This window comes from Mastigoproctus giganteus, chromosome 3 (assembly GCF_048544385.1).
Source record: "Mastigoproctus giganteus isolate SK-2022 chromosome 3, ASM4854438v1, whole genome shotgun sequence".
Lineage (NCBI taxonomy): Eukaryota > Metazoa > Arthropoda > Arachnida > Uropygi > Thelyphonidae > Mastigoproctus > Mastigoproctus giganteus.
The window spans coordinates 8,052,057-8,069,254 of record NC_143577.1 but is presented as its reverse complement, the minus strand read 5'-3'; the positions used below and the strand labels follow the sequence as shown (position 1 = coordinate 8,069,254).

Here is a 17,198-nt window from a genome sequence, read left to right as displayed (position 1 = left end):
CCCAAACCATTGTTAATCCTCCTCTACATTTGAATTAGCAGAGACAGTCAGGATGTGCTTTTTTTGGCATTCCCCAAAGAAACTCTCCTTGCTGTTCGAAAAAGTGAGAATGATGATTAGTCTGAAAATATGATGTTTCCAATAATCGCATGTCTAGTTTGTGCCCCTTACACCACCGCATCCTCATTCTATAACGTTACAATCAGTAATGAACAGCTTGGCAATAGCAGCTCTGCCATAAATTTCAGCTCTATGAGGTTCTCGCCAAACTCTTTCTAGAAACTGGATTGTTGAGACTCACATTTAAGTTCTGCAAGTATTTTTGAGGCAGTAGTTTGTGTTTCAGGTCCTAATCCTTTTCAGTGTCCAGCAGTCTTTCATTCAGATTCAATTTTCTGCCAAAATTCATCCTATTAGATTTTGTTTTTCCATACTTGGTGAATGCAGACATCACTTTCGATACAGTTGCTCTGGATAATTAAACGAAACCAACAGTATTAGTCACCAATGCTCCTGGCTAACCATGCACCAAAACCAACCTAACCTCTGGAATTATGCCAGGTCAGTCATTTTCTCCAGATGCCATGTATTTATATCACTTCTAAATGAACATCAGTATTTATCATCTTTCCTTCACAATACTACAAGAAAGAAAAAAAAAAAAAAATTTAGAGATTACTGCTTATTCATAAATGTCATACAGCCATTAACAAAATCTACTACTTTCATATCAGGTATTTTCCATTATTTTGTCCACCCTCTGTATATACAGCCCCAAAAAATCCAATACAAATACAGTCAACCTGATCCTGAATACTATTCCTTTTACTAATAAAGAATTTCAATAATAAACTTTTATGAAACCAATTTAAAAATGAAATATTATAAACAAAGAGAAACTCACCTCTCTGTGCTGGTCCTTTCAAGTGGTATGGCCTTAGACACTTGCCATTCACCTAATTCAGGGATGCTGCCACATATACATACAGTTTCTCCATTAGACGTGGCAGCCTGAACATTGACATCAATGGTTTTTAACATTGTGCCTTTTGGATGCATTTCAGTATTACTGTAAAGAATAATTTAATTAATTTCTTATTCCGTGATAACTTTTCAAGAAAGAAAAACTATCAAGACAATGCCATAAATTAATCACTGAAACAACCATCAGATTATAATGAAAAACATTTCAAATGTTTCAAGTTCAAAGAAAAAAAAAAAAAAAAAAGAGCAGAGCATAAATGTCTCGGGGAGGATAATAAAATCATCCACTGAATTTTCCTGAATGTATGGTTATGTCAATTAAAATATGTATTTGAAAAATAAAAATTACTTGCGTGAACATTTTCTGAGAAAATTTCATATTAGTCCCTTGATATCTTAAGTTATTTGGAAAACTGAAAGCCTGAATCTTCCCATGAAAAACACCAAGAACGTTTAAAAAAATATGTATTCTCAAATCAATGTCTGGGATATTTGGGTGGTACAGGGGCAAAAAAAAAAAAAAAAATTAGCATTAGTAGAGGCATTTGATGCAAGAAAGCAGACTTATGCAGCATCAGCCAAAAAAAAAAAAAAACGCACTTCCACTTCACCCCTCTGTTCGTTCAAAATACCTGTCCAGCTGAGCCTTAAACTTATTTAGGCTATCAACCTCCACCACAAGGGATGGAAGTCTGTTCCACCAACCAACCACCTGCTGGCTAAAGGCAAATTTCCGCAAGTCAATCCTACATCTGTCTTTCCTCAATTTGAATTTATCCACTCTCAGGTGATTTTTCTGAGCTAGAGGAAGAATCCCATCAGCATTGAGCATGCTTAAACCATTCAAGGCTTTATACACCTCAATCAGATCACCTCGCTGGTGCCTAGTCCCCAGACACTAATTTGCAAAACTTAAGCCTTTCTTCGTAAGAGCACCCCTTTGTTCCATTCACTAATCTTGTTGCCCTTCTCTGTACTCGTTCCAGCAGCTCTACATTCCTTCTTGAAATGAGGCCTCCAGACCTGTATACAGTACTCTAGGTGTGGCCTGACCATTGCCTTATACAATGGAATAATCACCTCCTTATCCCTGCTGGAAAAATTCCTGTATATCACTGACAATACTCCATGAGCTACTCTTGCAGCCTGTCTGCACTGCTCAGAGAACTTCATATTATATACTATTATATACTTGGTTATTATATACTTGGATCTTAGAAAGGCTTTTGATACTGTTGCACATGAAAGACTGCTACACAAACCACCCCCAAGTCCCTTTCATTCTCTACCACTGTCAGTGTAGTACCACAGAGTTGATATGTTGCTCTGGGGTTGCTGTTTCCCATGTTTAGTACTTTACATTTGTCAATGTTAAACTTCATTTGCCACCTCTCAGCCCATCTGCTCAACCTTTCCAGATCCTGTTGCAGCAGCATAGTATCAGTAGTGTCCTTGACAACCCTGCCAACTTTTGTATCGTCTGCAAACTTGGACATTAAGCTTGATATACCATCATCAATATCATTTATAAATACAGAAAACAATAATGGACACAACACTGAGCCCTGAGGGACTCCACTAATAACATTAGTCCACGATGAGCAGTGTCCATTGATTACCACTCTGTCTTCTCCCCCTCAACCACCCCTTTATCCATAGCAGCAATTTGCCTCCAATGTCACACTGCTCCAATTTGTGTAGCAGTCTTCCATGTGCAACAGTATCAAAAGCCTTTCTAAGATCCAAGTATATAATATCAAAGTTATTCCCTGCATCCAGTTCCTTTGTGACTGCATCATAATATCCAATCAAATTGGTCAGGCAAGACTTCCCCTTAACAAAGCCATGCTGTGTCCGAGCTATAACTGAAGTCTTGTCTAAATGATCCTGCAGTGCTTCTTTAACCAGTGCCTCCATTAATTTTCCTGGAACAGAAGTTAAGCTCACAGGTCTATAATAACTTGTCAGCCTTTGATCCTCCTTTGTGAATTGGGGTCACATTTGCACATTTCCAGTCTATGGGTACCTCTCCTGAGTCCAAGGAAGCTCTCATAATTATGGCTAACGGTTTGCTTACTTCCTTTGCTGCCTCCTTTAATATAACTGGATAGATCCCATCCACCCCGGGTGCCTTTCTTGTGTTTATCTTCAACAGTTTCTCCTCCACTTTACTCCCAGTTATTTCAAGATTCTGTAGCTTACTGCTAGAGTTGAATACACCTCTGGCATTCCCCTCGCTGAATAACTCCTCATGTGTGAATGTCAATGCAAAATATTCATTTAGTTTGTTAGCTACCTGAGCAGGATCATCAACAGTTGACCCATCAATATCAAGTGGACCAATCTGATTCATCCCCTTCCTTCTAGAGTTTACATAAGTAAAGAACTCTTTGCTGTTTTTCTTTGCATCCCTTGCCAAGGATTTCTCGTAATCTGCCTTCGCCTGCCTAACCTCCTTTGTAACTTGGTTGCATATCAACTTGTATCTATCATAGGCTTCTGTGTCATGTGTTAATTTGTAAGTATCCCATGCATTTTTCTTCTCTGCCATATGCCTCATTAGTTCATCTGACATCCATTTTGGCCTAAACCTTGAACAATATTTCTTAGTTGGTATGTGAAGCTTCCAAGGTAAGTTCTTTGAATGCTTCCCATTTTGAATTTGCTGTTGGTAACATCATCAGTTGATCCCACTATAGAATTTAAATACTGTCTCAGTCCATCGTAGTCGCCTTTATGGAAGCAATAACCCTTCCCTTTACCCCTAATGGTAGTTACCTCTTTGAGTAAATCCCACTTCAGCACACTGATCACTGCCACCTAGTGGTTCATTTATCTGCAGATTCTTAATGCATGAAGAATCACTACTGATAATCAAATCAAGAGTATTACTCCCTCTAGTTGCCTCCCGAACATGCTGATGAAGAAAATAATCATCCAATAAATCCACAAAAGCCCTGCTAGTGTGTGAGTGACCAAACCACAAATTCCAGTCAATATCTGGGAAATTAAAATCTCCCATTATAAGACTCTGCTTTACTGGCCCACTCTATTTCCCTGTATAGTTTCTTATTATACTAATCAGAGTCATTAGGCCTATAGCACACTCCTACTCTCAATTTTGATCTCCCAATGCTTATGTCACACCAAACTGACTCAACACTGCTTTGTCCAGCGATGTCGACTGGCTTCACTTACTTGGTTTTTATGTGTTTCTTAACTAATAGCATAACCCCTCCCCCCTTCCTATCCTGTCTATCCTTTCTGTAGACGTTGTACTCCCCAAATTCAGTTCTGCATCCCTTATATCTGTGTGACACCACGTCTCTGATATCCCAACAATATCTGCCTTTGATGTTTTGAGCAATATCTCAAATTCATCAAATTTATTTACTAAACTCCTAGCATTGGTGTACACGCAAGTATACCTGCAACTGTTTCTATTCTATTCTTAGCTACCCTAACACAACCCATGTGTTTACTTGTACCACAATGGCTCCCAGCAGTCTCTGAAATACCATGCATCTTGTTTTTCAGGCTTCTGTTCATTCTAATAGAAGCAGTGCAAGAATCTCTTTCACCTCTGCCAGTGGCTGTCAATCTATTGGTCTTTGTCTCCCCCCAAGCTAGCAGTTTTCCGACCCACCTAACACTGCCTCGATAGCATCAGCAAATATTCTTGCACCCTTTCTATTTAAGTGTATCACACTTAAATAGAAAAGGTGCAAGAATATTTTTGATATCATATATTTGGATTTCAGGAAAGCTTTTGACACTGTTACACATGGAAGACTTGTATAAATCGGAACAGAATGGTATTAAGGCTAAGTTGTACAATGGATAAAAGGATGGTTGAGTGGGAGAAGACAGAGGGTAGTAATCAATGAGTGCTGTTCTTCTTGGACTAATGTTATTAGTGGAGTCACACAGGGTTCGGTTTTGGGTCCACTGTTGTTTTGTATATTTATCAATGATATTGATGAAAGTATATCAGGCTTAGTGACGAAGTTTGCAGATGATACAAAGGCTGGCAGGGTTGTTAATGACAGTAATGGCAGTGTGCTACTGCAACAGGATCTAGAAAATTTGGGCAGATGGGCTAAGAAGTGGCAACCGAAGTTTAACCTTGACAAATACAAAGTACTGTATATGGGTAGAAGTAACCCCACAGAAACGTACCAACTGTGTGGTACTACACTTAAGGTGTTAAAAAAAAAAGACCTGGGAGTAATTGTGCAGTCAGATATGAAGTTTTCTGAGCAATGCAGACAGGCTGCCAGGGCAGGTCATGAGGTTTTTATCAATGATATATAGGAATTTTGCTAGCAGGGAAAAGGAGGTGATTGTCACTCTGTATAAGGCAATGGTCAGGCCACGCCTTGAGTACCACGTACAGGTCTGGAGGCCTCATTTTTGGAAGGATGTAGATTGGTGAGGGGGATGAAGGGATCCTCTTACCAAGAGAGGCTTAAGTTCTGCAAATTGCAGTGGCTGGAGACTAGGCACCTGCGCAGTGATCTGATTGAGGTGTATAAGGCCTTGAATGGGTTGAGCACGCTGAATTCTGATGGGATCCTTCCACTTGCTCAGATTACGAACCTAAGGGGTCATAAATTCAAATTAAGAAGACAGATATAGAATAGATGTGTGGAAATTTGCCTTTAGCCAGCGGGTGGTTAATTGCTGGAATGTCATTGTGGAAGATGATAGGTTAAATAAATTTAAGGAGGAACTGGACAAACATTTAGAGGGAATGGTGTGATTTTTTTTTTTTTTTTTTCTGGCTGATGCTGCATAAGCTCATACACTTGCTTTCTTGCATCACATGCCATTACTACTACTAAAACAACAATGGGCACAAAACAGAAACCTGAGGGACACCGCAAATAACATTAGTCCATCCAAAGTGTAGCATCCAAAATTACTTCCTTGAATGCTTCCCATTTAGAATTTGTTGTTGGTAACATCATGAATTGGTCCCACTGTATAGAATTTAAAAAATCTGAGCCCACTGTAGTCACCTTTACGAAAGGAAAAACCCTTCCCTTTACCCAACAATTTCCTACAGAATGAGCTGCAAGTAGCTAGTGAATGCTTACCCAGAAGTTCAAAGCTGCTGTCCCAGGATGGGAAGATATTTATGAACAATGGTGGATCAGGTTGTTCTGCTTCGTGGTAGATATTAAGATGGACATTCCAGCAATTCATTAGATCTTGAATTCTGATATGAGCATATTTTTCATTAAGTTAGGTCTCATAAAACTGCATAAGTGGTGGGTCAAAGAAGAATTTCAGGTGTGAGGGCAGACTGAATTTGCACAGTTTAGCAGTAGCTTTTCTTCTTGAGGTGGGTTGGAGGTTCATTTATTTCTTTCCGAAGATCTCCAGGCTTTGAACTGGAGATGTTCGGAAAGCTCCCAAAGCAATTCTCAAAGTGCCATGATGGATGGTAATCTGAGGATTTTCTGAGAACACTTTTCTAAAGCAATCATAAACAGGAGCTCCACAGTCTAAACAGGATCTGATTAGTGCATGATTATAAGAGGTACCTGGAATCCAAGAAGTTCCCAGAATTTTACTATAAAAATTAGAGTAAACAGTTGGGCTTACTAACCTAATCAACCTTCAAAGTACCTTCCTTCTGCGCACACACATGCATTTGCTCCATCCAAGCTTTGAAACATTCTTTAAAATAGGGTTTTTTGTTTTTTTTAATCAGATGTAGGATTTAGCACTTTTTTTTTTTTATGTTATCCACTGTAGCAAAACAATGATTTTGTTCGGTTTTTTTTTTTGGCTGGTGCAGCATAAGCCATAGGCTTTCTTGCACCATGCAGCCGATACTAATAACGGTCACGACAGCACTTATAAGAAAAAAAAAAAAAGATGATTCCCAAGCACCATTTTCAGTTTAGGGAGCTGCCAGAAGTCAGACAGTGCAAGATCAGAGGAGTAGGGAAGGGTGCTACGTGACTGATTTTTTTGCAGCCAAGAACTGTTATCGCCATATGATTGACAATGACAGTTCAGCAGTTCTTGACTTCAGCAGTGACTAGACACACTGTCATGACAGAATTCAGCCATCCTTCCATTTTTTCTTCCCATCACATTCCCACACAAATGTGCCAAAACCTCAATGTAGTAAGCAGCAGTAATGCTTCTCCCCCTTGTCACAAATTCATGGTGCACTATGCCCTTCATCGTTCAAAAAATAATCAGTGTGACATGAATTTTGTTGCACAAGACTTCTTAGGTCGTGGGGACATTTCTGTGTGCCATTTGGATGATTCCACCTTGGTCTCGGGGTTGTAAGCAAACACTCAACTCTCATCCACAGTGACCACTTTTCTTAGGAAGTTTGCATCCTACACATAAGAGTTTGAAACAAATCACCTGTGATGGCTTTTCTGTAGTCCATTTGATCGTCTGACAATGCATCCCTAAATCTTGCATCAGGATTGCATGTACTGAGATAGTCCAACTTCATTAGCAATCTCAAAAAAGTCATTTGCTTATTTCACTCAAGTTTTTTTTTTTTTTTTTTGCTGTGCTATATAAGCATGCTTTCTTGCATCAAATGATGTCAAAGGGCATCCACTGTGCGGTACATCATCCAGTATTTCCTGTGTTTTTAAACTAATTAAAGCACTCTTAAACTGCGGTTTTTCTGCATCGCATCTCCATAAACTTTCTGTAGTGCTTGCAGCATCTCTGAACTTGACATTAACACACTGTTTAAATTGCAATATTCTGCAATCAATCAGCTGTGACACACATGAAGTGTGTCAAGCCAGTTCCCACTTGGCATTCATGCACATCAAGGTCAACAACGTCAATGTCCCATGAAACCTTATTGCTGTAGCCCAAACCATTTAAAGGCAGCATGCAATTTCGGGGAACTCTTTGAATGTCCTATGTATACATAATAGGGTATAACAATCAGGCCCCCATATTCTCGCAAAAATACTTAAGGGTGTTTAATTTTTTTTTAAACATTCAGTACACAAATGTGTACTATGTACAGAAAGTAAATTTGTTGTTTAGAATTAGGTCTAAACATTGGATGGAGTCAGGAATCAGGTCAACTTTCAACCACAGTTCAGGTTCTGGGTACACATGGTTGATTACTGGAATAAGTTGCTTCCATGGTGGTTGGGGTTGACAGCTTGGGGAAAATACAAAGGCCAGCTGGATAGGTGCCTATGGGAGGAGTGAATAAAGCTGATAGTTTATTTTATTATTTGATTTTTTTTTGGCTCGTGCAGCAAAAGCCTCCGGCTTTCTTGCACCACGTGGAGAAGGGGGGGGGGGGAACTTTATTAACATCAGTTCTGTAATTAAAAAAAAAAAAAAAAAAACACTTCTCCAGGGAACTACAGCAAATTCTGAAGGAAAAAGCCAAAGATCTGAAAAAGTGATACAGGAATGTGTGCACACTTGCACTTTTCACAAACACTGACCAAGCTATAATAAATTTTTTTTTTTTTGCAGCTTTACTTTAAGGTACAGATCAAAAGTGAATTTATACTGGAGAAAAATTAAAATGACAATTGACAATTGTAATTAAAAAAAAAAAGAAACTAATCTCTTTTTGGGATAAAGTTTACATCAATGCCCACAAAGAGTTAATTAAAATCAAAACAATTAATAAGATTTAATCTTTTAAAAAGTTTACTCAATGTGAGCTGTTTTTATACCACTGTCAGTGTAGTACCACAGAGTTGATACGTTGCTCTGGGGTTGCTGTTTCCCATGTAAAGTACTACACATGGGAAACAGCAACCCCAGAGCAATGTATCAACTCTGTGGTACTACACTGACAGTGGTAGAGAATGAAAGGGACTTGGGGGTGGTTGTGCAGGCAGATATGAAGTTTTCTGAGCAGTGCAGATGGGCTGCAAGAGTAGCTCATGGTGTCTTATCAATGATATACAGGAATTTTTCTAGCAGGGATAAGGAGGTGATTATTCCATTGTATAAGGCAATGGTCAGGCCACACCTAGAGTACTGTATACAGGTCTGGAGGCCTCATTTCAAGAAGGATGTAGAGCTGCTGGAACGAGTACAGAGAAGGGCAACAAGATTAGTGAATGGAACAAAGGGGTGCTCTTACGAAGAAAGGCTTAAGTTTTGCAAATTACAGTGTCTGGAGACTAGGCACCAGCGAGGTGATCTGATAGAGGTGTATAAAGCCTTGAATGGTTTAAGCATGCTCAATGCTGATGGGATTCTTCCTCTAGCTCAAAAAAATCACCTGAGAGGGCATAAATTCAAATTGAGGAAAGACAGATGTAGGATAGATGTGCGGAAATTTGCCATTAGCCAGCGGGTGGTTGGTTGGTGGAACAGACTTCCATCCCTTGTGGTGGAGGTTGATAGCCTAAATAAGTTTAAGGCTCAGCTGGACAGGTATTTTGAACGAACAGAGGGGTGAAGTGGAAGTGGGTTTTTTTTTTTTTTTTTTTTTTTGGCTGATGCTGCATAAGCTTGCTTTCTTGCATCAAATGCCTCTACTAATGCTAAAGTGGCTGCTTTTTTCTTTTCAAAAAAAAAAAAGTGCTAAATTACAGTATTATAGCCATACATAAAGAAAAAAATTTTGCAATCAGCTTAGATATGGACAAAACATAACTATGTTCACACTTGTTATAAATGTATAAGAGGTTTTCTGTAAAAAAACAAGTCAGAATAAGGGGAGGCAACAAGGCATAGGGAACATTCCTCCCCTCCAGCCATGTGTGTAAGTTCAATGCATGTTCATATGACATAGTTAATTGGAGAGGAAAGAGGAGGTACTTACATACAGGCATTTCCAAGAGTTGCATTAAGTGCAACCCTTGGAAGTGCATATATTTCAAATACTGTATTTGGAAAATTAAATGCACAGGGCATAATCCTTATGGGCTTTAATAATTAACTATATAGTATCGGTGTAAATACACCATAGTTAACCCATATATTTTAACTACGTATGTAGCATAGTGGGCATCGTTTTAATTGTATCTCATAATGTGGCTGCCTTCACAACAAGATAGCTACTATTGCATTACTTCAAATAAATAACGCTTCTCTAGTAGAGAAGACTACTGTTATTTATTTTCAGCGGTACCACCACCCAGACGATCATTTTGAAGCTGTGCGGCTTCATCATCAGTCGGTGGGCAGGTACCCAGGTAATACAACAAGCCATCACAAGCCATCATAGTTCAAATATATGGGTTAACTATGGTGTATTTACACCAATACTATATAGTTCAAATATATGGGTTAACTATAGTGTATTTACACCAATACTATATAGTTCAAATACTGTATAAACTTTTTAAATGCCAAATCAGTAGCAAACTTGATAAGTCAGTTTTATAAAATTTCTGATTCTGAAACTGCACTTAACATATTTCTGTATATGTAAACATTCAGGGTAACAGCAAGAAATTGCAGGACTTCTTTTTGCTGTATTTTTTTTAATTCCTAAAATAATAAGAAAATAAACAAGATTTTCAAATAATTTGGCTAATATTTTCTGAAGTTCTTACCCACCCAACCAAATACTAGATTTCCTGTTTTGCACAATATTCATTTTAATTTAATCGAAAAAAGCTGATGAAACCTATGTTGCTATAGTACTTTAGGTGGGTTAAGAGCAGAAGTCAGTTGAAAAAAGTTGTGCTGGTTTTGTAAATTTCTGTAGTACATATGAAAAAGATTCTCCAGTGAGTGAAAGTAAAGGAAAGATAAGGGGAAATATCAGTTTAACACGTCACTGCTTTCTAAATGTGAAGCTTCAGAAGATGAGGCTTCAGATTTTAATCCACTTGGAGGGGGAACACCCTACTTTTAGAATTTTTTCAACAATTTGACAGAAGAAAAATCTGATATTTTCTTCTGTCAGCAAGCAGCCTTTCCTATGAGGCTGATTAATTCAGTCATAGTGAGAAGAAAGCCCCAAAATGTTTCTGCCCTTTCTGATCCAGAATGACTCAATCCCAAGTCAAAAAGGTTGTCAGAAAAGCAAGCTGCAAGTGTAAATATGGGCTGAACTGCACACAGATGCTGACTGGCTGGCACACATTCCAACTTATTTCAAAGAAAGCAACAGAATTATAAATGTTATTCGGATAACTGAATAACTGTTGATGGAAATATCTATAAAATAAGGCACAATAGAAACAATGTCTATAGAAAACAATAAAAGTAGATATGTTAAAAGGAGGAACTCACAATGAGTGGAGAAAGGAATTCCCATTACACTCTCACTGTAAAAGAGCACTTCTAGCTTTTAGGGCCCCAGAGGGAAAAATATATATATAATAACAATCATAGCTACTTTGATATCAAAATTTTAGTTCACTATGGCATCAGAGTACATATAAAAATAAATCTTTCATAGCAATTATTTAATCAAAAATGAACTTTCCAGTTACTTCTAGAAACTCCTACCCGACTCTGTACAATCAAATTAATTGACTAATTAAATAAATATTAGATTTTTAAAGTGTAATATTAGTTTAACATGCCCACTTTTGCCACCTTTATTTTCATACAGAATATAAAGTATCTAGAATATCTCATTTAGTACTTTCTACAATCAAATTCACATTACCTAATTTTTAATGAAAAAATGTTTTTTTATTACTTTTAATGAAGTGTTAAAGGCATTCACTTCTAAATCTAAGTGGTGGAATTACATAAAAGGAAAAACTCTGTTGTGGTTAAAGATGAAACTTATCTGAATTTAGAAATTTAACAATCTTATGTTACAAAGATTTTTTTGTATAGATTTTTCAAGTATAAGTTTCTTCTTCATCTTTAAGTGTAGTCTCCAACAACCAGCAAATACCAAGTTTCTCTGTTGCTAGTCATAAAAACCATGAATTCTTTTCTTGACATTCAAACAAGTCCTGGTGTCTCAGGTAATTCATCCTCCTCTTTGCCAACTGATCTAGCCGGGTGGAGTTTCTGCCTGGCAACCCAAAGGGCATGGGTTCAAATCCTGCCTCGGGCTTGGATCACAGTAAAATGCAAAAACTTTAGGAGGTGCATTATGGCCACAGAAGCCGATGCACCAACAACTAACAAAAAAAAAAAAAAAACCCTCCTCTTCCTTCCTGTGGATCCCACTATTTTGTCCTCAAATGCATGCATGCATGTATGATGTTTCATAGCATCTCCTCTTGGGATGTGCGCACAATTTCACTTATGCCAATTTTCTTTGTACTATCTTTAACCTTCTGATGGGAGCACCCAAACAAAGTGTGACATTAATTTTTTTTTCCCCTAATTTAAACAAAATCTTTTAAAGTTTCCTCAATTATTGTGTTTGATTGATGTATATCACTGTTTTATTATTGAAAAAGTTTGGCCATACAAAACAAAATCCAAAAGCATTTTCTTAAGCTTATTCATGCATATTAGTTATATTGAAAAACAAAAAAGAATTTAAAATTAGCTGCAACTTTCCATCCAATTACCAAAGTGCACTACTGTCCCAATTGATGAGTGCATCTCTTAACAAAAGCATTAGCACACTTCACATGTTGTTTGCATCCCTTCATGGAAGATCATTCACCACAGTGTTTGGGATATTCAATTTTAGTTTCTTGCAAGTTTCACTTGCTGAAAATAAAGATAATGGCCAAATGCAGACATTTTTCAACATGTGAAAAAAATATATAATGCATGGCAGAGGGTGTTTTATTTTAAAAAATTAAAAATATGTTTTTAAGATATAAAATATAAATTATTCACAACTGTGTTCACAACAGATTGAAAACAAGGGCTACATCAAAAAGTGAAACTTAGTTTATCGTAATGATTTTAAGATTATAAAATTGCATACCCGATCAAGATGAATCTTGCAGTTTAGGAAATCTGCACACACACATCAGAGGGTTAAAGACAAACTATATTTACCATCAGCATGTTAAAATTTGTAATTCAATTAACATCCTTGTAGATACGATCAGAAATACTATTGCCACTGATCTCGCTTCCTGTTGAATGTTTTTTTTTTTTTTTTTTTTATTATTATTTTTATACTGATCACATTTGTCCCAATTAAGACCCATATGATGCTCTCTGTGAGAAGGGCATTACGTCTGCTCACTGGAGACATAATCCATAATACATAATCCATTAGTGAAAACTACAAGCATGCCTAAGCAAAAGTATAATCCCAAAATAGGGATTAGATAGCAAGAAAGTATAAAATGCAGGCTACACAGGATGAACATATTGACAATTATTTTTTTCTATATTCACAGAAAAGTAGGGGTCACAAAGAGTAAGGTGCATCCGTAGCCAGGTGAGTAGGAGCAGCAGCGCGTAGCACATGCTTCTTGATTAGACCGGGGTTCGAGCCTGTGACCACCAAATACGGAAGATGCAGAAAGGTCAGGGAATGACTATAGCATATCCCCGGAGCAATACGGCCTTAGTTGCTAATGCTCCTAAAAACCAAATAACAAACAAAGAATAAGGTTCACAATGCAGTGTTGCATATGCTGATTTAACTAACTTCATTTCTTTTCTCTTCACATTTATTAAGTGGTTCATACCTACTATAAAAGCAAAAGTTCTATCTGCTTCTTTCTGACTGTTTTTAGCCAAGCCCTCTTTAGTCCTTCAAATTCATTTGTGGCCTCGACTGCTTTAAAAACTACTCAAATCACTAAAATCTTTTGCTGAAGCAAAAAAAGTTCTTATAAAAACTAACACTTGTTAGCTTTAATTTAATAACAATCAAGTTATTTAAGAAACTAAAATATTTTAGTTTATATATTAAATATACTAATTAAAACATGACTTCATCAGATGCATTAAATATATAATTTGTTAGTATATGCTTCATCTGTTCACAGTCTATCCAATAATATGTTCTCTGTTCAGTATATTAGGGTACTAGATATGGGTATTAGCAATGCAGAATTTAGGTAGTCCATCTTATCGCACTTATTTTTCGAGGCCGTAAAATTAAGATCGCCGAGGCCCTGAAAAAACAATTGCACTGTTTTGTGAGGCCCCCTCTGAGTTGTTGTTGTTATTTGGTGTTTAGGAGCATTAGCAACTAAGGCCATATTGCTCCGGGGAAATGCGGTGGTAATTTCCTGACCTTTCCGCATCCTCCGTATTTGGTGGTCAGGGGCTCGAACCCCGGTCTAATTAAGAAGCGTGTGCTATGCACTGCCGCTCCTGCCCACCTGGCTACGGAGGCGCCCCCCCCCCACCCCTCTGAGACCTTGGAACAAGTGGGCGTCGGTAAATCCAGCCTTGGGTTGGGGAAAAGATCTGCCAATAACTATAAGCAATACTAATATAAAAAGAATTCTTAATGTTTCGATTAAGGAATGCATTAATTACGAATGCACTTCATTCTCTAAACGCTATACTAAATAGTGTTGAAACATATAAACAAATCAATACAAATGGAACGAAAAAAAATCGAAAAATCACAGAATACTGCATTCTACACTGCATTGCGATATGCTCCAAATGCCATTTAAAGGTCTCTTTTGAAAGCCATCATTCATGGAGTCAGCCGAAAGAGCAGTAGTCACAGAGTGAATAAAAAGAATACTATTTATTTTCTTATTACTATTTAAATAATTATTTTCCAAAATACCACAGGTTAATATGAATTTATACCAGCAGGTAACACAAAATTCTCTTTTTGCACATACAGCCAAGAAAAAATTAAACAGTCGATTAGCAGAAATAGAGGGAAAAATTTTTTTTCCCCGACACATGCATACATTGCAAAAATTGAGTCAACTTATAGTTATCGGTAGACGTTAGTAGAACTAGCAAACAAATTAAAATTACCACCTGTTCAAACAACTACTATTAAAAAAAAAAAAAACGTACCCACAGACCAACAACAAACGTTTGAATAACTCGCTAATCAAAGATGTACAAAAATACTTCGAAATATACGTCACACCATGATTGTTAAATAGAGGGCAGCACCAAATGAATAGTTATTCTCATGTAAGCAGAACTGAAAATGGAATTTCAGTTTGTTCGACTGAAATAAAAATAACGAGGAAATGGCAAAGAATTACTGTATTTCCAGAAGTTAAAATATTAAACTAACAAGATGCAGTTATTCAAAACATAAGAATGCATTCAAATATTTCAATCTAAATCATTTTCCTGTGGAAATTATCTTGGGTTGTAGACTATAAAGCGTTTAGGGCTGAAGCCTCAAGCTATGGAAAAGTCTAGACTATGTATAAGTATAGTGCGAAAGCATCAACAATACATAGCCAAATCTGAATTAACAGAATGTTAGCATAATTCACAATATGAGATATAACTTAAAACGATGCCGTTTTGCTAACATTCTGTCAATTCAGATTTGGCTATGTATTATTGATGCTTTCGCACTATACTTATACATAGTCTCTTGTATGTGTGTGTAATTTCGAAACACTTGGCCAGATAAATCCGATTTGGAAGAGAAATCCCTACATTCAGGCTAGAATTCCCCCCCCCCCACACACACACCCACGCTGAACTGAATTTGGTTTACACTCAGTGAAAACTTCGTCCCGACAGCTGATAGGTTTACCCCAGCTCCACGATCTGGTTCTACCCAGGACTCCATGTGACGTACCTACTCAAGTACCAATGTGCATTTAACGCCAAACTCACCTACTATGGGATCACCCAGTACCCCTATTTAGCTGCAGAGAAGTGGAGAGTTCGCATCATCTGATGTTTGACTGCGAACTCTACAAAGACATCGGATTCATTCTCATCACAAAAATAACATATCTGCCACGAAACATGGAATCGCACCTACTGGACATGGCGGATGAATATCAGGCCTTTATGAAGTTTGCGCAAGCACTATTTGCGCGAAGAAAAGCTCTCATAGCGGCAAACTCGTAACTACTGAAACGACTGCCTGGCTTACGCCCGCTGTTGATTGACCAAAGAGGACTCAGCATTGGATTACTCCGACTCCAAACGCTGCACTGCCCAATGTATGGGTAGCACAACGGCCTAGACGACTCAGCAATGCCACAAGAATGGACTCCATGGACGGGACAACGTTCCCATGTATGACCAAAAACCAACCCGACAACTCTTGGAATGGGACCACATATTCCCAGGAACTGTAACCGTTCGAATCCCCTGAATGATGCCATGTACATTAACAGACTTTTTTCTTCCCCTTTTTATTTTATACCGTGGCCAAGTTAGTTGGTCAATGCGTTGGAGCATTTTTGTTTTCAGGAAACTCAGGGTTCTTGGTCCAGCAAACAGGCAAAACGACCAAAGTCCAATATACTACAAGTGAATGAGCTACTTGCTTAGGTAACCTGAAATTGAAAATGTAAATTTTTTTATATGCTTTGCATCCTATAGTCGGTTCCCTGTTGCTACAATAAAAGCCTCTTTTTCCAGGGAAGGGGATGGGAGGGTTGGGGAAGATGGGACAACAATTCAACGCTTTGCATGCGACTGACTAACTCAATGACAGAGTGAAAATAACCAATAAAGGAAACTGCAAATCCCGATAAGAATTCCTCTATGGCAATCGAACTCAAAGCCATTTTCTTCCAGAATGAGATTAACTGCACTATCTAGCAAGAGTTTCGGAAATGCTTACTTAAGCTTTCGAAATATTTTGGAAAAAGTTCAAGCAGAGCATGTCATTTATAGTGTTAAGTAAACTAGTAATCAGATGATGTGGGCATTCATAGTCAATAATAGCCACACATCTTCCAATATGAGAAGGGATTTGATGTATTCCAGATGGAAAAAAACCCTTGACCTTAATTCAACAGTTTATCGGAGACAAGCTTGCTATTGGTTTCGACTTTATTTTCAGAGATTTCGATTTCCAAAAATAATATTTGTCAGGTTTATTATCAGTCTATGATTCTCTCTCCTTCTTGATAATGTCCTCATATATTAAAACTTAAGTTTTACTCTGAATTCAATTATCGACATTTTATTATTTTTTCACTATTTCTATCTTAAAGTCCGAGAGAGAGAGAGAGAGAGAGAGAGAGAGAGAGAGAGAGAGAGAGAGAGAGAGAGAGAGAGAGAGAGAGAGTTTCTCACAACATTGATGGGATTTAAAAGGCCTTTCCCACATGTGTAGAACGGAGAATGGTATTGTCTGCAGATTTAATCATTTACCAGAAAGGGCCTGCAGTGCTGCAGGGAGAAAGTGCCTGTGGACAAGAATTGTATCAGTCGTC

General features: G+C 37.6%; 1 protein-coding gene across 1 annotated transcript in view; it reads right to left on the bottom strand.

Annotated features, from left to right (window-relative positions):
* LOC150087642 (glycerophosphocholine phosphodiesterase GPCPD1-like) overlaps positions 1-17,198 on the bottom strand; it is a 149,369-nt gene that overhangs the window by 121,925 nt on the left and 10,246 nt on the right. Inside the window, exon 2 of the mRNA XM_090369173.1 lies at positions 905-1,069. Coding sequence (XP_090225299.1) covers positions 905-1,069 — 165 coding nt within the window. The remainder of the gene's footprint in view (positions 1-904; positions 1,070-17,198) is intronic.